This window comes from Salvia miltiorrhiza, chromosome 2 (assembly GCF_028751815.1).
Source record: "Salvia miltiorrhiza cultivar Shanhuang (shh) chromosome 2, IMPLAD_Smil_shh, whole genome shotgun sequence".
NCBI classification, from domain to species: Eukaryota; Viridiplantae; Streptophyta; class Magnoliopsida; order Lamiales; family Lamiaceae; genus Salvia; species Salvia miltiorrhiza.
Window position 1 is genome coordinate 41,900,529 of NC_080388.1, and position 22,055 is coordinate 41,922,583.

The window sequence follows — 22,055 nt, forward strand, 5'->3', positions numbered from 1 at the left end:
ACTTTTTGGTTATAATCTCCTCAAAGTCATAATTTGTGAGGTATAAGAGAAGATGATAATAATAATACTCCCTCCGTCCCGATTCAATAGGCCACAAGCCTTGGACATGGATATTAAGAAACGAATAATTTATTATAAAATATTAGAGAGAAAGTAACTTTTGTTGATGATATATGTGTCCAAAAAGTAGGAGAGAGAAATAAAGAAAAAATAATTATGTATGAAATACAGTGGCATTTGGTGTAAATAATGAGTTACATGAGGATATTTGTTATGTGTTGACTTTCCATTTTTGGAAGTGACCTATTGAATTTGGATGTCCGAATAAGGAAACATGCTATTGAATTGGGACGAAAGAAGTAATATTGATATGGATCATATCACTAACTAGTACTCACCGTAGGTGCTTATCAGCCCCATTCCTGACATTTAACGGGTCCTAACATTTCTTCGGGCTTTTGCAAATGCAAAATCATTAATAATTACATCAATGTTAACATCTTCATATCTTTCTCAATAGCAAAAATTGCCAAACCGTTCAACATTTCTTGTGATATTGATGACCCCGAGTAGGTTTTTATTAATTTAAGCTTTGAAAGCTTCTTTCAGCAGATGCTACGGTCACAAGTAGTTAATAAAATTCTATAAGCAATTCTGCAGATTTGACAAATGTAAGAATCTCAATGGCGCGCAGACAATAAATCAGTAGGCAAAGTCAAATTGCAACACTTTCAATTTTAAGTAAAGATCATCTAAATCAATATCAGATAAATTCTCATGAGAAAATGTAGAATGAAAATTAACACAAGAATCTCTTAATTCATTATCATCTAATGACTTTAATTTATTTGAATTATATAAAAATAAAAAATACTTTCAAAAGTATCTAATTCTAAATAACTCTTCAGGTGAATGATCTTCTTTATCCTCATTATTCTCACCAAAATAATTTTTCCTAATCATACGACGTTTAATTGGAAAGATAGGCTATACGCTATGTTGCACAGGTGCGAGGGGGCGGGTGCGGGAGCGATACGATTCGGATGCGGGGATACGGATTTTCAAAAATTATAGGGTGCAATTCGTGAAGGATACGTCTGTTATATTTATACATATTTTATTATATGCGACCAATCAAATTGAAAAAAAGAAAAGAACATTCACAAATTAAATATTGCATTGCAAATACTAGTTAAAGTAAAAGTTTCAATAATGAAGTTCTTCAAAAATTGCAAAAGAGCCCAAAAATAATGAAAAAAAATCGCATTGCAAATATAAGTAAAGTAAAAATTTCAATAAATTGCATGTAAAAGTTTCAAATTGCATGTAAATATAACTCAAAAATTACAAAAAAGCCCAAAAAAGAATTGGAAAAATTGCAAAAAATCCAAAAATAATTGAAAAAATTGAAAAATAGCCCAAAACGCACCCTATTTGTGGGTGCGCGAATCGGATTCGCGAATCCCTTTTTTTTTTTGAGGGGATTCGCCACCTGGCGAATCCCGTGCGAATCCCACGCGAATCGCACCCGCACCCGCACCCTGCGCGTATCCGATACTGCACTGTGCTATTTTTTGAAGAATCCGTGCATCATAGGCTCTACGTCAATTTTAAGTGCAACACTTTTAGCTACATTCATACTTGATATAAAACCTTCATCTCTATACTTTTCGAAAAATGATAATATACCTTCCAATTGCTTCATACTAGCATCAATGCACATAGACTTAGATTGTAATTTTTTGCTTACCATATTAACAGGCACAGCAAATAGAATTTCATACCAAATCACCATGTCAAACAAAAACTCAAAACTTTCTAAAGCATTAACCAAACTTTCTACTTCACTCTTTGTCTTCACATCATTATCACAAGAGTCATATAATTTCAATAAAGATAATCTTATTTGTGGACATTGAAATCTCATAGCTTTAACACTTTTAATTCGACTCTCACAACGCGTATTAGACAAGTATTTCACAGTTTAACCAGGCACATTATCAAGCAAAATATTCCATCTTTTTGTAGAATCCGAAAATAATAAATATATGCGTTGAATAACTCCAAAACATGAAATAGCTTTAACACAAGAATGTGTCATATCACCAATAGTAAGATTAAGACTGTGGTAAGCACAAAGCATATATATAAAGAAAGCTCTAGGATTTATTTCAAGAAATCGCTTTTGAACACCTTGATATTCCATCTTTTTGTAGAATCCGAAAATAATAAATATATGCGTTGAATAACTCCAAAAAATGAAATAGCTTTAACACTAGAATGTGTCATATCACCAATAGTAAGATTAATACTGTGGCAAGCACAAGGCATATACAAAGCTCTAAGATTTATTTCAAGAAATCGCTTTTGAACACCTTGATGTTTTCCTTTTATATTGGAACCATTATCATAAACCTGACCTCTCACATCATTAACATTAAGATCAAGGGACTTCAAAATATTTTGCAGTTCATTAAAAAGTCATAATCAGTTGTATCATCAACTTTTAAGAACTCTAAAAAGAACTCCTCAATTTTAATTTTATTATCCAACATGCATATTCACACATCTAACTATAATAGTAATTTGTTCTTGATGACTCACATCAGGAGTACAATCAAGTATTATTGATAAGAGCATACGTTGTATGTATAATTAATGTTATTTTATTTGATAAAAATAAAAAATATAAATGTAATATTTATTATTTTTATTAGTAAAATGGTCTATAAAACCTCTTTAAAATAATATTCAATAAATTAATAAACTCTATAAACTAGTAAATTTCTCCAATCTCCACTTTAGTCAATTATAAAAATAATCAATTTAATAAAATAATAATTTTTATAGAACCCCTTTATAAGTATATATATATATATATATATATATATATATATATATATATATCATTAATATTATAAATTAATTGTTAAAATATTACAATTATGAATATTATGGTAACTTGTTAAAATATGAACTTATTTTTTAATCATCTTCAATTTTATTATCACTAGAATCTCCAATAATATCAGCCACAATAAATTGATAAATACATGCATTTATTTGATTTAAAATTATAATTTTTGAATTTTAAAAAATTATTTTATAAATTCAAAAATTATTAATTTATCAATATATTAATATATCTCTAAATTTGTAAAATGCTTAGGTTCCAAAGTTATAAATTTATAGAGGTTTTACTGTATTTTGTAAGAAATCTAGCATTCATACTGAATTTTCAAACACATACATATTAAGGTATGACAAGATATATATACAATTTAATGTATTCGTGATATGTATCCTATCTATTTATATAATGGCGATTTATTGTTAATTTTCATTTTTCTAGCTAAGTCATATTTATAATTTATGTCGTGTTAATATATCAAAGTACCCACTTTCTTATAACAAAAATAAATTTTACCCACTCAAATTAAAACTTTAAATTTTACCCACTTTTTTATTGAATGGACTAAATTACCCTTCTATATAAATGGGCAAACCTAATTTCCTTTCATTCTCTCATTTCTCACTCTCTCTTCTCTCTCTCTCTACCCACACGTCCTCTCTTTCTCTCTCTCCCTCTCTCTCTCTCTCTCTCTTCTCTCTCTCTCTACCCACACGCCCTCTCTCTTCTCTCTCTTTCTCTCGATCTTTCCCTTCATTACGCCGCCGCCGCATGCTCCCACGGCCACCGCCAACTCCGTCCTTCACCACGCCGCCGCCTCAGCACGGCCACCGCCAACTCACCAAACCCGATCTCGACAGGCTCACCGGAAAATCCTCTCTCTTCTCCACCTCCAAGAGGCCGCTACCTGCGGAGTCAGCTCCGGCCGGTTGCTGGAGAAAATCGCCGTGCCGCTGGATTTGGTGGCGGCGGAATCGGGGGCAGCGATCTTCCAGTTCACCTGAAGGCGGCACAGTTTCACATGAACGTGCGGGCCGAGCGTGTTCCAGTTCGACGGATCACCCGAATGTAGCTGCACTGCGTATTTTCAGCGCGTTCCTAGCTGCAAATCCAAGGGGTTGCGTGTTCTGCTGTCGAGTTTTGAGCCGTAAACCCTAATTAATTGATCTGTGAAATTTGTTGTTCCGATCTATTGATTGCTTGATGCGTGTGAATTTCGTGGTGAATCATGAATGTCAAAATTGTTCTTATTTCCTTATTTTCAGTAGAGATTGTTGATTTTTAATTTATTGAGAATGATTTAGGGATTCTAGATTTTGAGGATTGTTCTTATTCAATTACTTTAAGAAAGTATGCCATTTAGAAGAGAAATTTGAGGAAAAGTTGAATTCAATTTGAATTTAATCGGAAAAAAATATAAGTAACGAAGAAATTGATGAAAATCGCGCAATTTTGTACAAATGTTCTTGAGTTCACAACTGAATTATTAACGTTGGTTGTGAATTCAAGTCTCATTGGTTGTGAATTCACAATTTGAAATAATGTTGGTTGTGAATTCAAGTTTTATCGGTTGTGAATTCACAACTCGAAATAATGCATGTTGGTTGTGAATTCACGCAAATTCACAACCAACACTTGTTATTCACAACCAATACTTGAATTTAGTTGTGAATTCGAGTCGAATTCACAACCAGTGAATAGTGGGTATTTGTAAAATTTTATATGTAAGGGTAAAATGGTAAATGTGGGTATTTTTTTAAGTTTTTATATTAGTGGGTAAAATTTATTTTTACTATATAAAAGTGGCTATTTTCAAAATCCACTCATTTATGTCCCACTATTAATTTTTTTTTCTATAATTTGTTTTTGAATTTCTTTCAAATTCAGGCTATATTATTTTAATTTAAATTTATAATTAATGATCAAGATTCATTAAGTCAATTAAAATTTACAAATAATTCTAGTTAGCAAAGTTTTAGCTAATTAAAAATAATTATTACGATTAATTATTCTATAATTGAGGTATATGATTTTTTAATTTTAGTGTAAAAGTTAATTATGATTTAATATATGAATAACGATTTTTATTTTATAATTAATATTATTAATGTAGTAAAAAGAAAATTATAATCAATATGAAAAAATCATTATTGAAGAGTACTGGGAATAACATCAGTAGGTAACGGACCAGTGTAGCCACTAAAACAATTATTTCTACGCTAGTGGAATAAAATCAAAATTAGGATTAGAAAAATTATATTGTTGTATTTTGAAAGTTCCGCTTGACCTTTATTTAGAAGATCAAGAATACCATTATAGACCATAATTTGTTTGATGACCCACTAATCTATAGACCATAATTATAAGCACTAAAATCGTATATTATCCGCATACAATCAAACTGGAGTATTAAATTACAATATTTTTGTAAGACGCGAGTGCCTATTAGGCAATGTTATTAAATGAAGAAAATATACCACAGATTTTCAAAACCGAACGTGGCCATTCCACAAAACTCTCCATATATATGATGAAGGCATAATTCATAAACAAAATCAGGTCAAAATTATTCAGACATCGACATAAATTCCCTATTTTCTCCACTTGCATACTATCTTCTCTTATTCTTAAATCTTGGCTGTATATATACATCACTCTACAACAATGTAATTATTCCCCATTATCATCTATTTACAAGATATTTCTGTTTGAGAAAGTGGGATGGAATTCAAATTCCATTCGCTTTTAGCCATTTTGGTTTTGTGTTTGGTGTGTGCAAAATCAGAATTATTGGGAAACACGAGTTATATAAGAGATGGGGAGTTATCAAATAAATGCAACTTGTATAGTGGTGAATGGGTGTATAATTCATCTTCGAAGCCTCTCTACGACTCGTTGAGTTGTCCTTACATAGATTCTGTATTCGATTGCCTCAAGTTTGGCCGTCCTGACAAACAGTACCTTAAGTATTCATGGAAACCAACCTCTTGCAGCTTGCCTAGGTAACTTTTTTTTTTTTTTTTTTTTTTTTCAGGATTAATCAGCAACACTTAGTTGAAAATGTGCATTCAGACTTGTTCACTGATCAAGTTTCATTTTCATTTAGATCAGTGAGCAACGTTATAGACTTGCTCATTGATCAAGTTTCATTTTGTTTAAATCTTGAAACTTAATTAAAGAGGCAAACTTAATTAAAGAGGCCACTTAAAAGATCAGGAAGATCAATAATGATTTTCTATTTTCCTTTGGTAGTGGTTTGTACCCCCAATTAAAAGACTATGTTTTTAAGTCTTTGGTTAAAAAAATACAAATAAAAAAATAATACTTGGTTGTTATTGAATTTCTTAATATTTATTTGCATTTAAGATATATTTAAATAAAAAATAACTAACATTTATTTCTAAAGTTTGATTTATGTAGCTAGTTTTTCCCCTTAAATTAAATACATGTATAACTAAGAATTTTTGATTTGGTTATTTTTCTGTAGATTTGATGGCGCTGACTTTCTGAAAAGATGGAAGGGGAAGAAGATAATGTTTGTGGGCGACTCGCTGAGTCTAAATCAGTGGAACTCGTTAGCTTGCATGCTCCACGCTGCAGTTCCAAACGCTAAGACCACCTTCGTTAGGAAAAGCCCAATTTCTTATATTACATTCGAGGTCATATTATTATTAAATCCCAAGATAAATTGCATATAGTTTGTATTAATTGATGAGACATTCGGATCAATTTCAGAATTAATTGAAAACGCAGGATTATGGGGTGACAATATATCTGTACACAAGCCACTATTTGGTTGATATAGTAAAGGAAGCAAGAGGCAATGTCCTAAAACTAGACTCCATTATTGTTGGAGGCAAAGCGTGGCAAGGAATGGACATGCTTATATTCAACACATGGCATTGGTGGTTTCACACCGCTGCGTCCCAAGGTTGGGACTTCATCCAATATGGTTCCACCATAGCCAAGGACATGAACCGCCTCCAAGCGTTTACCCGGGCCCTCACCACGTGGGCCCGTTGGGTCGACCAGAACGTCGACCCTGCCAAGACTAAGGTCTTCTACCAGGGAATTTCTCCCACTCACTATCAGTAAGTTAGTTAATTAATTACTTGAAATTAAACTAGTCGTGCAATTCCAGATAGTGTAATGAAATTGATGATGCGTAGGGTTAGGACTTGTGCTGCGGAGCACGAGCCCCAAAAAGGGCCGACGAATTCGACGAGGGTGCCGGCAGCAGCGAGAATAATAAGCAACGTGTTGGGCACAATAAGGAAGCCGGTTCATCTACTCGATGTGATGGCTCTATCGGAGCTAAGGAAAGACGCTCATCCGTCGAAATACAGCCGAGGCCATGGCCTCGACTGCAGCCATTGGTGCATACCCGGATTGCCGGATACATGGAACCAGCTTCTTTACGCTGCCCTTGTTTGAGATTTTTCATGAGTTTATGCTACAGTTTTTGTGACAAATGAGTCGGATTGACATAATACATGAATACTCATGCATGTTCTTAACATAACTTTATATCTTGTCTTTATTGCAATCAACTTGTTATAACATCTTTTTCATTATATACGACAAATTAAATTTTCAAATACCTCAGTGCCGAGATTTAGTTGTCATAGTCAATGTTTTTCCTATTCTTAATTTCTCATGCTTATTTTTGAACACTGGAAGAAATAACTTGCTTTGTACGTGTAACAAATGTCATTTTATTTGACAAAAGTAAAAAAATATAGATGTAACTCTATAATATTCTACAGTTTAAATTGATTTTACTTATTAACTTTAGAAAATTGACTTGATCATTTGCCTTTGTAATTTGTTATGAAATTTGATAGTAATACTTAATGAATAAATTAAAATTTAAACTAACTATTATTTAATGTACAACTAAAGTCATTTTGAAATATATATATATATATATATGCAAAATCTCATATATATACACCTAAACAAACTTTATATTTTTTCTTCTTTGATTTTTGATGGTTGGAGATTCTTTCTTCTTCTTTTTTGGGTTGCCTTACACTACTCAATTTTTTCTTTTGGCACACTTTAAATTGTTTAGACTTTTCGATTGAATCTTTCTTCTCTTCCTCCTGAGTGGACTTTACTTTTCAACTACAATATTCATATTTCCCCAATAGTCATTTTTTTTTAGCAATTTAGCCCAAAATACTCTTAAAGTTAAGTTTGAATGATATAATGCTTCTTGTATTTCTTTTCACTCTGGGTTCGAAGTCATTGTATAATCAATAAATTAATCTAGCTAGTTTCTCAAATTTTTATATTAATGTCAATTTATCAAGATATGTACTATATATGCATATCTCTGATAGAACCTGAGTGAAGATCTACCCAAGGATTTCATAGCTAGGATGATAATTAAATAAACATGTACATTTAATTTCTATAGCTATAATAGAATAAACAGTACAACTATAATAGAGAGAAATACTATAAATTTGATATTTACCTTATTGTAGATTAATAGTCTTTGAATGCTTTAGCAACTACGAATTCGACCTGAAAATATTCTAGCTTATTCTCTCATATAGGAGAAATGATGGAGTTAAAGGAAGCTTTAGCATTCATATATAGACAAATTAAGTTGATCGTCGTGCATTTCAGCCCAAGATTTAGTCACGTTATTTTATGTTAAGTTTTCGTTGTTGGGCTTTCAGTTTATTTGGTGTTTGAGTCTTTTAATTTTCAGCCCTTGCATCGGCCTTAATAGGGCTCTTATCGTAATTGTGGATGGATTTTGGAAGATTTAATTTGTTTAAGTTTTGATTGAGATTCAGTTCTCTTTTCCTCAAAAAAAAAAAAAAAAAATCAGTTCTCAACCTTCCGGTGTTAAGTTTTCGTTACGTCAGTTGGTATTCAGAGGTACGATTCCTAGAGGTGCCGCCCCATCATCAACCATAAAACGTGGTAGATGCTCGCCGTCACGCCGATGTGGCCATCTTGGGTCGGCAGGTTGAAGCCCTGACGATGGGTTTGGAGGAGCTTTACCACAGCGTTGCTTGGCCCACGGAACCCTACGGCGCACGATCTCGCTCATGGCGACGGTGGCCATAATCGTTGTCACCCTCACCCACCAATCGACGATCATAATCTCGATGAGGACGCACCGTCCGATACCCTTTATATTTGTTATGTTTATATTTATATAATTATTTGTCACACACTCAAATATATATTTCTGTATATACCACTATAGGGAATGGCTAAAATAAGAGCATTTCTTAAGATATAAAATAAGAATCATTTTCAGCCATTAGATCATCAAGATCTATGGTTGATTCGTAATCCTGCTGGATGGATTTATGGTCTTGAGTTCGAATCCCAAAGGTAGCAAAAATTTATTTTTCACAATTCATACCTTTATACAACGAATTCATACGTGTACATAAAATTCATACATTAAAAATTGCTCTTATTTCTTATTTTAAGATGTGCTCTCACGGTAGCCCACCCCTACCACTATATATATATATATATATATATATTATACTATAATTTTATTTTTTTCAAGTGCAGTAAATTTAGTCACGAATATTTTTAAAACAAATGTAGTAATTTTAATGGTTCTCACATTCTTATAAAAATTGCAATTATCGCTGAAACTAAACCCTAAATTCAAAATTTCTTGTACAAACAATTTTCAAAATATAAGTACATCTCGATATGTACATATATGATCTAGCAATTTAGAGAATTGGCGAGAATGCTATTTTCGTGAAAAATGAGAATAGTGAATAAATTAGTATATAGTGTTGCATAAACTAATATTAATGATATGCAATTAATTGATAAAAATTTCTCTACCTCCAACGATATTAAATTAATTTATAAAATTTTCTCTACCTCCAGGATTCGAAGTCAGGTAAATTTTTTCCCCCTCTAGGTAAATATTAGCCATAATATTTAAAAATTTAACGTTACCGATTCATTCTCATTTCTCACCATATTAATTTGTCTTGAACTCCTCTAGATAAATATCTGTCTATAAATTTAAGGTTACTGATTCATTTTCATTTCTCACCTCATTTGTCTTGAACCCCTCTAGATAAGTATCATCCATAGGATTTAGAAATCTAACATTAGTTATTCATTCTCATTTCTCACCACATTTATTTATTCTCATTTTTCCACTTCTGTTTACCGTGTCGGCAAGATGTGGCGTTAAACTATGTTTTGTTTTTACTCAAAATTCTTAAATATCTTTTTAATTTTTGGATGCTTAAACTAAATCCTTCTATTTTGTAGACGTACTGGTAGCATGAGACAAAATAAAAATCAAGATACGTTTTATTGGATTTTATTGTAAGAAAGAATACATTCTGATCAAAGAGTTATTAATATAAAACTTAACAGAGGTGCGTCGACGAAATGAGCTATGAAATTGTACTATTTTCTTAAAATTTAAAAACAGTAATTTGACGGTCTTTCGACGTTGGAGTTGTTCTAAATTCTAGTGCATGGTTTAAGGGTTTTGTACACCTATAAATACCATTTTCCTTGTGAGTTGAAGCATCGATCATCCTTCTCCAAACATATATAGCTACCTTACACATCTCATCATTACACAAACCAACAACAACCATATATGGCATCGATAACTACTTGGAAGCTGCTTCTGGCTGTAATGGCAGTGCTAGGCTTCTGGGCTTCTCTAGCCGCAGCAAGAACAGCACCTGATGCATCCATGATCCAGAGGCATCAGAAATGGATGGTGGAGAACGGCCGTGTTTACAAAGATGATGCTGAGAAGGCCATGAGATTCAACATTTTCAAGGAGAATGTGGATTATATCGAGTCGTTTAATGAAGCTGCTGCTCGCCCTTACAAGCTCGCTGTCAACAAATTTGCTGATTTGAGGAATGATGAATTTCAGGCGTCTAGAAATGGATACAGGATGGGATCCCTTCCTAAGTCGTCATCGTCTAAGGTTTCGTCGTTTAGGTATGAAAATGTGAGTGCAGCTCCGGCTAGCATCGACTGGAGGAAGAAGGGCGCTGTTACTGCTGTTAAGGATCAAGGCCAATGTGGTAATCTTACTTACATAATTAATCACAATTTTACAGTAAATTAAATTGAAGAGAAATTAATTAATTGTGAATTTGATTTTGTATAAAACAAAAATGCATGCAGGATGTTGCTGGGCATTTTCAGCAGTTGCAGCCACGGAAGGAATCAACCAACTCACAACAGGGAAACTTGTTTCTTTATCTGAACAACAACTTGTGGATTGTGACACCACTCAAGATCAAGGCTGCAATGGTGGCCTTATGGATGATGCCTTTCAGTATATTATTAGCAACAAAGGCCTCACAACTGAATCCAACTACCCCTACCAAGGAGTGGATGGCACCTGCAACTCCAAGAAGGAATCATCTGATGCAGCCAAGATCACAGGGTACGAGGATGTCCCAGCCAACAGCGAATCCGCACTGCTTAAAGCAGTAGTGAATCAACCAGTATCAGTAGCCATTGATGCAAGTGGATCAGACTTCCAGTTCTACTCCAGTGGAGTATTCACTGGAGAGTGTGGGACCGAACTAGACCATGGCGTGACTGCAGTTGGGTATGGGGCTACCAGTGATGGAACCAAGTATTGGCTGGTGAAGAACTCGTGGGGAGCGAGCTGGGGAGATGAGGGATATATCATGATGCAGAGGGATGTTGGAGCTGCAGAAGGTCTCTGTGGCATCGCCATGGCAGCTTCTTATCCAACTGCCTGAAACTGAGAATGAACTTGTACTGCTTCCAATTAATCGGCCTATCTAAATCACATGTGTATATAATTACATATATAATATTTGTGTATACTTTCTCTGTTCCAAGAATTGATTGTAAAGAAAGGACTTTAGTATATGGAATTCAAGTGGACTTGCTCTGTTCCAAGAATTGGTTATAGTTACAACCCTTATTAGTGAACGTCACCCACGCCATTGACGACTTAAAATCTATATACAATTATTTAACTCTAACAAACAATTTATTAATGTGAAGTTTATTAATTGTGTGCAATGCACACTTTCTGCTACTATCTCAAATAGCCAATTGGACAAAATCCTTGTACATTTGGGGAAACCTTTTGAGTGGTACAAAGAAGCATTGGCGACATGTTTGTAAGTACTAGCAGAAACATCTTGTGTTCCACATTTAACTAATTAATGTCATTTTATCTGATGGAATTAAATATATATATATATATATATATATATATATATAGGGTGCGGTTATAGTGAGAACCACAATTATCGTGAGAACATAAGAACCAATAAAATTACTGCATATGCTATACAAATTAATGCATCCGCTATTAAATTTAATGCATCCGAAAAAAATAATTTTTTTTGCTCCCTTCAGGATTCGAACCCAGCACCTGCATCTATCCACCAAGATGATGCATCCACCGTAGATCTTGATGATCGAATGGCTTAAAATGGTTCTCCGTTCTTATTTTACCTTTCCCTATATATATATATATATATATATATATATATATATATATATATGGGGGAAGGCTAAAATAAAAACGCTTCTTAAAATATAAATTAGGAACCATTTTCAGCCCTTAGATCATCAAGATCTACGGTTCATTCATCACCTTGTTGGATAAATTCATGGTCCTGAGTTCGAATCCCAAAGGTAGCAAAAAATTATTTTTCGCAATTCATGCCTTTATACAATTTATTCATGCGTGTCATACATAAAATTCATGCATTTTTGCTGCTTCGTAATTCTTAAAATAAGGGCGGTTTATTGAATAACCGCCCCCTATATATATATATATATATATATATATATATATATATTATATGTGTAATTAATATCATTTTATATGATGAAAATGAAATATATATTATTAATATATTATATAGTTTGAAATGATTTTATTGATTGAATTTAGAAAATTAATTTACTCATTTGTCTATTAAAATTTAAAACATGAATCCATGTTTTTTTCTTCATTCTCAATATACTCAACAATTTTTTTTCTTAAAATCCATGTCATTCCCTCCAAGCAAGTTCTTTTGTGGATGGAGGGAGTATTATTTATTTTTAATATTGTTGTGCTAAAAGATAATAGTTGTAACAGAAAATAGTAAAAACATGAATATGGGTTGAGACTTTGAGATTTTTGTACTTTAACTTTAAAAAAATTTGTGTGTGCGTAAATAATGAGATGTAAGCAATGCCTTTTACAATGAGATTTTATATGTATTTATAGGCTAAAATATGACTAGATTTTTTCGTCAAAACTAATCAAGGATGAGGACTTAATTGTATCAAGGAATTGTGGATAGTGTCTTTAATGGAGAATTAGGAAGAAATGCAGTTGGCAAAAGAATTGTTCTACCTGCAACATTTATAGGAGGACCAAGAGATATGCTTCGTAGATATCTTGATGCATTGACATTAGTACAAAAATTTGTTAGTTACAATGACTTGCAATCCAAATTAAGTGGAAAGAAATACAAGAATCATTATATGATATTGTAACACCCCAATTTTCATAAACTTTTTAAATTTCAAAAACTTAAAGAACTAATAGATAAAATAAAATTTCTTGACTATCAAAGTTTAAACTAATTTATAAAAATCAATTTGCCAAAACTAAAGTAGTAACATAAAAAGAACAATCAAATAAAACTTAACAAGTTCAACTTAAATTCTATGAAAATACTAAATCTCTAGTCATTCTCGACTTCCATGGCCACCTCCATAACTGCAAAACTGAGAAGATAAGGGGTGAGCATATTAAAAATATACTCAGTGAGAAACCATGCAAATATTCACATACGCTTAAACATGCAAATAATTCACATTGTCATACACACATATACTGATAATCTGATGGGCGAACTGAGAGCCCCTGAACATGTATTTCAACATGGCTGAATTTCTGAACATGTATTTCTACATGGCTGAACATGTATTTCAACATGGCTGATATTCTGAACATGCATTTCTACATGGCTGAACATGTATTTCTACATGGCTAAGTGTTCGCTAATATTTTCACCACGCCGCAAGTATACGGGTAGTTGTAATATATGGAAGCAAGGTCGTATCCCACAAGGATTAGTAGTTCAATCTAGTGATTATCCTAAGTCATTATGCTATAGCTATTTAGACTAAACAATGAGGTGAGTGGTTTGATTAACTAACAAATTCAAAGACAAAATAAGAACAATCAAACAAAGTGGATTAATTAAGTGATGAAGGTGGTTTAGGGATTAGGCATCGATGGATTAGCAATGGACTTCAAATTAGCTCAATATTAGTCTTGATATTCCTATTTATCTAGAGTGATCTCCCCACTAGTTCTAGCCCCCTCCCGGACGACTAAAACGGTAGATTACGGGTCATAGTTGCCGTCCCCGGTCAACTTCTAACCTATAACTCCCAAAAGCACAAAGGATCGGTAAACTCTCACCCAACTCTCAACCTCCCGGTTTATTGAGTCAATATGTTTCAAGCTCCTAATCTATTATGATTATCCTCTCCCAATTCAAATCACAAATTAGAAATGCATAGAAAGTGGCCAACAATCCATACAAGAATTAAAGCTAGGGCTTGAAAAGATAATAACAAGGAAATAATCAAGACATATATTAAGCATAATAATCAATCCATCACATAATCAACTAGCCTAATCCCCAAACCAATGGGGGATTTATTCAAACATGTTCACAAACAACAAACCTAAATCAAAGAAATACATAAATGAAAGAGAGAGTAAGAAGTGACAAATCCTATTAATGAGCTTTCTTCAATCTTCTCTCCTCTTCAATGCATTCAATCTTGGTAAAAAGATGTGGTAATGGAGGCTAGGGTTTGGTGTGGAGGAATTGGGGAAGATGGAAATGGGTGTGTTGAATGTTGGGGATGATGAATAATGTGAGGAAAAGGGGGAGAAAGGGGTTTAAGGGGTGAAAAACCCGACTGGGGCCCACTTGGGGAGGCTCCGCCCTTTTCCCGCGGTCCTGGCCCGCGCCCGCGGCCGGCAAACGTGGGGGAGAGTCAGGGGACCCGCGGTCCCACCCCGCGGCCGCGGGTGGTGACCGCGGGTGTCTCCTGAGTCGGGGGCAGCTGACCCGCGGTCCCACCCCGCGGCCGCGGGTGGTGACCGCGGGCTACTGGGCGTATTGCGCAGGCCGCTCGTTTTGCTCCGTTCTCCCTCGTCCGGACTCGGATTTGGTCGCCGTTTGCGCTCACGGATTCCTCTCGAGACGTACTTCAATATCATATCTTCAAAATCCTCCAATTAATCCTTTATTTTTCCTGAAATTACTCCAAAACTACACAAAGATATCAAATCTTCATAAAACTAAATATTCAGGCACAAACAAGCATTCACAAGCAAAACATGAAGGGAAATGACAACAAAACATGTGGAATTGAGGTACGAAAACCATGTTTGTCACTAAGCAAGTATAATCAAACATGAAATAAGAGCATATAAAAACATACATGAATATAACCACAAGCATATAATCCCTCACCTTAATAGAGAAACTAATAATTCAAAACTGGAATGGGGGTCTTATTTGCACCGCACCTAATTTAATAAATACAAAACGTATATGAGGATTTAAGTAAAAACCTTCATTAAAAGTGTAATATATGATTCAATATTTTATAGAACCTAAACTATCTTTCATAAAACTTATGTAAACTTCATTATTAGTAATATATACTAATATTAATACTAATCTAGCATAGTAAATTAAAAGATATGTGACCCGTAAAGAAAATAAGCTAAATTAAACAGACCATTTAATCACAAGGCCTAATCAACTTAATTATTTATATCCTTACTTTATTCCACAAAAATATGAAATTGTCCAAGTCTGTGTATGGAAATTTACGAATATTAAACTAATTCATAGCTTAATTGCTACTAAAATATTCCCTTTAGTAAAAATATATATATATATATATAATAAAATTTGAGCACAACAAGCTAATAAATTTTTTTTCTGATCAACTCATCATGCATGCGTCTTTAGAATTAAAAAAATATTTAAAACAACACCCTATTACTATTCCTATTCTGTTTGAAAAAAAAGTAACAAAAGTGAACGACACTAATTTTTTGAAAAATAAAGTTGAAAAGCTTACCAATTTGCAGAAAGATATCCTTGACTTGACGAAGAGAAAAAAAATATCTAGAGCTAACTTCAATATTGACAAACATGGTTTTCGTACCTCAATTCCACATGATTTGTTGTCATTTCCCTTCATATTTTGCTTGTCAATGTGTGTTTGTTTCCCCATTTTGAGTTTTGTTGAGATTTGATTCCTTGGTGTAGTTTTGGAGTGATTTCAGGAAAAATCAAGGACTAATTGGAGGATTTTGAAGACATGAGATCGAAGTACGTCTCGATAGGAATTCGTGAGCGCAAACGGCGACCAAATCCGAGTCCGGACGAGGAAGAACGGAACCGAACAAGCGGACTGCGCATAAAACCCAGGCGACCGCGGTCCGGGCCGCGGCCACGGGCCCGACCGCGGGCCTCTGCTCCAAATTTGCCCAGTAACCCGCGGTCCGGGCCGCGGCCGCGGGCCCGACCGCGGGCCTCTGCTCCAGAGCAGTCCAGAACGTTTTTTAGAGGCACTCGCGGTCCGAGCCGCGGCCGCGGGCCATGACCGCGGCCTCCCCTGCTTCCAGCCGCGTTTTCAGCCGCGGTTCATGCCGTGACCGCGGGGAAGAGGCGGGGATCCGCCTTTTGGTGGGCCCAGACGTGATTTTTAGCCCAAAACCCCTTTCTCCCCCTTTTCCTCACACTATTCATCTTCCCCAACCTAAAAACACACCCATTTTTCCATCTTCCCCAATTCCTCCACACCAAACCCTAGCCTCCATTACCACATCTTTTTACCAAGATTGAATGCATTGAAGAGGAGAGAAGATTGGAGAAAGCTCATTAATAGGATTTGTCACTTCTTACTCTCTCTTTCATTTATGTATTTCTTTGATTTAGGTTTGTTGTTTGTGAACATGTTTGGATAAAATCCCCCATTGGTTTGGGGATTAGGCTAGTTGATTATGTGATGGATTGATTATTATGCTTAATATATGTCTTGATTATTTCCTTGTTATTATCTTTTCAAGCCCTAGCTTTAATTCTTGTATGGATTGTTGGTCACTTTCTATGCATTTCTAATTTGTGATTTGAATTGGGAGAGGATAATCATAATAGATTAGGAGCTTGAAACATATTGACTCAATAAACCGGGAGGTTGAGAGTTGGGTGAGAGTTTACCGATCCTTTGTGCTTTTGGGAGTTATAGGTTAGAAGTTGACCGGGGACGGCAACTATGACCCGTAATCTACCGTTTTAGTCGTCCGGGAGGGGGCTAGAACTAGTGGGGAGATCACTCTAGATAAATAGGAATATCAAGACTAATATTGAGCTTATTTGAAGTCCATTGCTAATCCATCGATGCCTAATCCCTAAACCACCTTCATCACTTAATTAATCCACTTTGTTTGATTGTTCTTATTTTGTCTTTGAATTTGTTAGTTAATCAAACCACTCACCTCCTTGTTTAGTCTAAATAGCTCTAGCATAATGAATTAGGATAATCACTAGATTGAACTACTAATCCTTGTGGGATACGACCTTGCTTCCATATATTACAACTACCCGTATACTTGCGGCGTGGTGAAAATATTAGCGAACAAATATATGCGTGTGTTTTTCTTAGGGTAAATATTATGCCCTCTATTTATACAAGTCTTTTAAAAGAGTTTGATAAGTAAAAAAATTTATTCTATATATATCTTCTAATAAAATAAGGAATAAAGATGATAAAAAAGAGTTATAGTTCTAATAGAAATCATTAATAATAATAATAATAATAATAATATTAATAACAAATAGTAATAATTAAATAATAATAATAATAATCTAGATAAAATAAATAGTGCATATCTAAAAGTAATCACAATATCAATTTTTTATGATGGAGAGCGAATGGAGAGAGGTCAGGAGACGAGGGAATCCGGCTATTCATTCCGAGCACGCCCCGACGAGGAGAGGTACCTCCATGGACACCAGATTTTCAAAACAAGGAGGGTGGAGAAGCTCTGTTCGATGGAGACAAGATGAAGGTGGAGTACAAAGATCCACAGCTGGCAAGTTTAGGAGGCATGAAGTTGATCTCAGCAAAACAACCACATTTTTCTTCAACAATATCCCGGATGATTGTAGTATAGATTTTCTTAAACGAAAGTTTGGAGCAGTTTGGAGAGTTGCCGATGTCTACTGCCCAAAGAAAAAAGATTTAAAAGGAAAATCTTTCGGGTTTGTGAGATTTGAGAATGTGACTCATAAGCAAGATCTTTTACAAGACCTGAACAAGTTATGGATCGGTTCGTATAAGATTAGGGTTTATGAGCCAAAGTTTGGAAGGGACAAGGAGGAGAAGGCTCTGAGGGACACTGACAATGGAAACGTTGCTTTGATAAACCAGAAGGTGAGATTCGCAAACAACAATAGAAAAGAAGGTGTTACTTTCAAAGAGATTCTTACCGGTAGGAAATCAAATGAAACTCCGGAAGACGAGATTTTACAGTTTCAGTCTGAGGAAACCGAAAAAGAATGGTTAAAAGGAGCTTTTACAGGGTGCTTAAAAGCGGAATTCTTGTGGGAAGAAGTTGGAGGAGAAATAAATTGTGAGTGTGCAGGGAAGTTGAAGGTGGTTACTCTTGGAGGTAATATGATTTTGATTCAACCAACAACTACATTATCAGTAAAAGAGGTTCTGTCGGAGCTTGATGAATGGAGGTCCTTTTGGCTTGAATGGGCTAGACCTTGGAGGTATGTGGATGTACACCAACAGAGGATCGTGTGGACTAGATGGATCGGGGTTCCACTTCAGGCGTGGAACTCCAGATTCTTTCATCTAGCAAGTGCAAAGCTGGGTAGAGTTCTCAAGCTGGAGGAAGGAACGAAAAATAGGAAAAAGCTTGATGCAGCGTTTGTCCAAATTTCAACTGGTCTGCACTCGATTGACAATGTTCTGCAATGCAGAATCGACGGACCCAATTTCCAAATTAGGATTGAGGAGATTCCATGCCATGATGATTTACCCTAGGAAGAAGACAAAAAGTGTGAGGATTTTCCTTCAGATTTGGAGTGGTCGTGGGAAGAATTATCATCGTCTCCGGCAGTTGCGGAGATCGGAAGTCTAGCGGCCTCCGAGGATCAGGAGGGTGACCCTTCAGTTGCTCAGGCACGCATCGTTTCGAATCCTTCGTTGGATTCTGTTAGGGTTCATGGTCCCGAGGTTGATTTGCTCAAAAAGTCGGCTAAATGTCCCCCCACTTTTAATGAAAATCTTTGTCCCGCTGAAAGTCTGGACTAAGTGGCGAAATCAGGGGCCCAGTTTGAAAATGAGGCCCAAATTTTAAACCAAAGTATTGAGGAAAATGAAGGAAAAGGGGCTGTGTCAAAAGAGGCCCATTGTCCTTGTTTCGGCCCAGTTCAAGAGGACTCAGAGAGAGACTTTCGGGAGGTCAGAGAATCCATACCCCAGATACCAATTTCAAGTGAAACCCGTGTCCTCTCTGGCTCTACTCAGAGTTCCATCCCGCCGACTCCACAACCCGGCGAGATTTCTTTGATTTCGAAAGAAAGAGAGACGGCCCAAAGAATGGTGTCTCCGCAGGAGAATTCGGAGAAGCATGAGCACAGGAAAAAGCTTCCTAGGGCAAAAGGGATTCAAGATAAGTTAACGAAATTTCAGAAAAGTAGCCAAAAGTTCTCCAAAAAGCAAAGAATAGCAGATATTAAAGGAAAGGAAATACAGAATTGGGGAAGATTCATTGCTGATTTAGAGGAAGATGATGCCGTCGGAGTGGACGCAGTTTCAAACGAAGATCGTCAAGTCGTGAGTACGGCTAGAAGGAGGGCAGACGAGATGGAAGAAGGGGCGAAAATTTGGAATCTTGGAAAAAATCTGGGATTCTCTAGTGACCTTCAAGATGAGGTGATAGCAGAACAAATTCTCTCACAACAATTAAGGAAAAACGATGAAGGAAAGCTGGGAGAGAGGAGAAAAGTTATCTCATGAAGATCCTTTCATATAACATAAGGGGGCTGGGAAGTGTGGCGAAACAAAAGGAAGTGGGAGACCAGATCAGATTGCAGAATATTGATTTATGCTTCGTGCAAGAGACAAAATTAGAAACCTCCTCCTTTAATTTTTGCAATGGATGGTGGGGTTCAAATAATTCTGGGATGGCTTTTCGGAATTCTGATAGGAGATCAGGAGGTATTTTGAGCATCTGGAACAGAAGGAAATTCACAGCTTCAAGTTGTTGGGACATCCCAGGAGCGGTGATTGTCAACGGTACTTGGGTTTCAGGTAATCAAGAGTGTTGTTTTATTAATGTTTATGCACCGATGGTTACTTCGGAGAAGTTAGTGTTGTTGGACTTGATTCGATCGATTGTGGAGCAAAATGGAGATAAATGTGTTTGTGTTCTGGGGGACTTTAATGCAATAAGGGAGAAAGGGGAAAGGGCAGGGAGAGGAGGGCCTTTTTGTGCTTCTGAAGCAAGAGCTTTCGATTCCTTTATCCGCGAAAGTGAGATGGTGGAATTAAGAACTCAAGGAAGAAAATTCACTTGGTATCAACCGAATGGAGCATGTAAAAGTAAATTAGACAGATTTTTGGTTAATAATTGTTGGCTCACAGTTTGGCCTGCTTCTTACGGTCGAGGGCTGCAACGGTCAATCGCGGATCATTGCCCTATCCTTTTATCGACTGAAGATGTGGATTGGGGTCCAAAACCGTTTCGATTCATCAATGCCTGGACTTCCCACGGGGAGTTTTTGTAAGTGGTTCAGAAAGTTTGGAAAGAGCAGAACCTTTCAGGGTGGAGCTGTTTTGTCTTCAAAGAAAAATTAAAAAGGGTGAAGTTGGCTCTTAAAGAATGGAACAAGTGCACTTTCGACAATATTGATCACTCAATCACAGCTCTGAAGGATGAGCTTGAAACATTGGATTTGATCGATGATACTCTTGGTTTAGATGAAGGGGAATACATCAAAAGGAATGAGATCAAAGCAAAGTTGATTCTGCAAGCAACGAACAGAGCCAGCCTGCTACATCAAAAAGCTAAAACCAGTTGGGCAAAAGAGGGTGATTTGAACTCGAGGTTCTACCACAAAGCCATCAATGGAAGGAGAAAGAATAATGAGATTGCTGGTATGTTTTTTCAGAATCAGTGGATCGAGGATCCGATGGAGCTAAAGGAAAAGGTGAAAAGCTATTTCGAGAATTTTTTTAGAAGAAAGAACATGGTCTTACCGTCATTTCCTCCAGATTTTATGTCCAACAAACTCACAAATGAAGATAAATCTTGGCTGATCCGTCCCTTCTCAGAAGTAGAAATTAAGGAAGCAATCTGGAGTTGCGATGCAAACAAGAGTCCAGGTCTGGATGGCTTTAATATTCATTTTTGGAAAAAAACATGGGAGATTATCAATACGGACTTCTTAAAGGTGATGAATGAGTTTCATTCAAATGGCAAGATACCTCGAGGAGGCAACCCATCCTTCATTGTGCATGCTCATACCCAAGAAAGAAGAAGCAAGCAAAATCGAGGAATTCCGACCAATATCTCTAATTGGTAGCTTGTATAAGATCCTTGCCAAAATTCTTGCGGAGAGAATGAAGGCAGTGATGGACCCGATCATCTCGGAGAATCAAAGTGCTTTTATTAGTGGCAGATTTATTTTAGATGGGGTCGTTGTCTTGAATGAAGCTATTTCTGAAGCAAAGAAAAAGAGGAAACAAAGATTGATTTTCAAAATCGATTTTGCGAAAGCATATGACTCGGTGGAGTGGGACTTCATTGACATCTTGCTGGAGAAATTTAATTTCAACCCTAAATGGAGATGTTGGATCAATGGCTGCCTGTCTTCGTCAACAGCGAATGTTCTTTTAAACGGTTCACCAGCGGGCGAGTTCAAGCTAGAGAGGGGTCTCCGGCAGGAGGACCCCTTGTCTCCTTTTCTGTTTTTACTTGTGGCGGAAGGCCTACATCTTCTGGTGACACGAGCGGTGGAGAGGGGTTTCCTGTCACCAGCAGAGATTGGGAAGG

At 35.8% G+C, this 22,055-nt stretch overlaps 2 protein-coding genes across 2 annotated transcripts; both read left to right on the plus strand.

Moving 5' to 3' along the window:
- Positions 1-6,404: 6,404 nt before the first annotated feature.
- On the plus strand, positions 6,405-7,361 carry LOC131013513 (protein trichome birefringence-like 38). The gene is made up of 3 exons (XM_057941621.1): positions 6,405-6,570; positions 6,665-7,002; positions 7,081-7,361. The coding sequence occupies exons 1-3, from the start codon at positions 6,445-6,447 to the stop codon at positions 7,343-7,345; spliced, it is 729 nt and encodes a 242-aa protein (XP_057797604.1). The 5' UTR covers positions 6,405-6,444; the 3' UTR covers positions 7,346-7,361.
- A 3,110-nt stretch (positions 7,362-10,471) lies between these two features.
- On the plus strand, positions 10,472-11,801 carry LOC131013511 (senescence-specific cysteine protease SAG39-like). The gene is made up of 2 exons (XM_057941620.1): positions 10,472-10,971; positions 11,075-11,801. The coding sequence occupies exons 1-2, from the start codon at positions 10,530-10,532 to the stop codon at positions 11,662-11,664; spliced, it is 1,032 nt and encodes a 343-aa protein (XP_057797603.1). The 5' UTR covers positions 10,472-10,529; the 3' UTR covers positions 11,665-11,801.
- The last annotated feature ends 10,254 nt before the right edge of the window (positions 11,802-22,055 follow it).

What these genes read in the sequence shown, in the direction of transcription:
- LOC131013513 (XM_057941621.1), top strand. Translation starts at nt 6,445, where the DNA reads ATGTTTGTGGGCGACTCGCTGAGTCTAAATCAGTGGAACTCGTTAGCT. An exon ending in TTTCTTATATTACATTCGAG is followed by an intron (nt 6,571 to 6,664) that starts GTCATATTATTA and finishes TTGAAAACGCAG; the next exon opens with GATTATGGGGTGACAATATA. An exon ending in ATTTCTCCCACTCACTATCA is followed by an intron (nt 7,003 to 7,080) that starts GTAAGTTAGTTA and finishes GATGATGCGTAG; the next exon opens with GGTTAGGACTTGTGCTGCGG.
- LOC131013511 (XM_057941620.1), top strand. Translation starts at nt 10,530, where the DNA reads ATGGCATCGATAACTACTTGGAAGCTGCTTCTGGCTGTAATGGCAGTG. An exon ending in TAAGGATCAAGGCCAATGTG is followed by an intron (nt 10,972 to 11,074) that starts GTAATCTTACTT and finishes AAATGCATGCAG; the next exon opens with GATGTTGCTGGGCATTTTCA.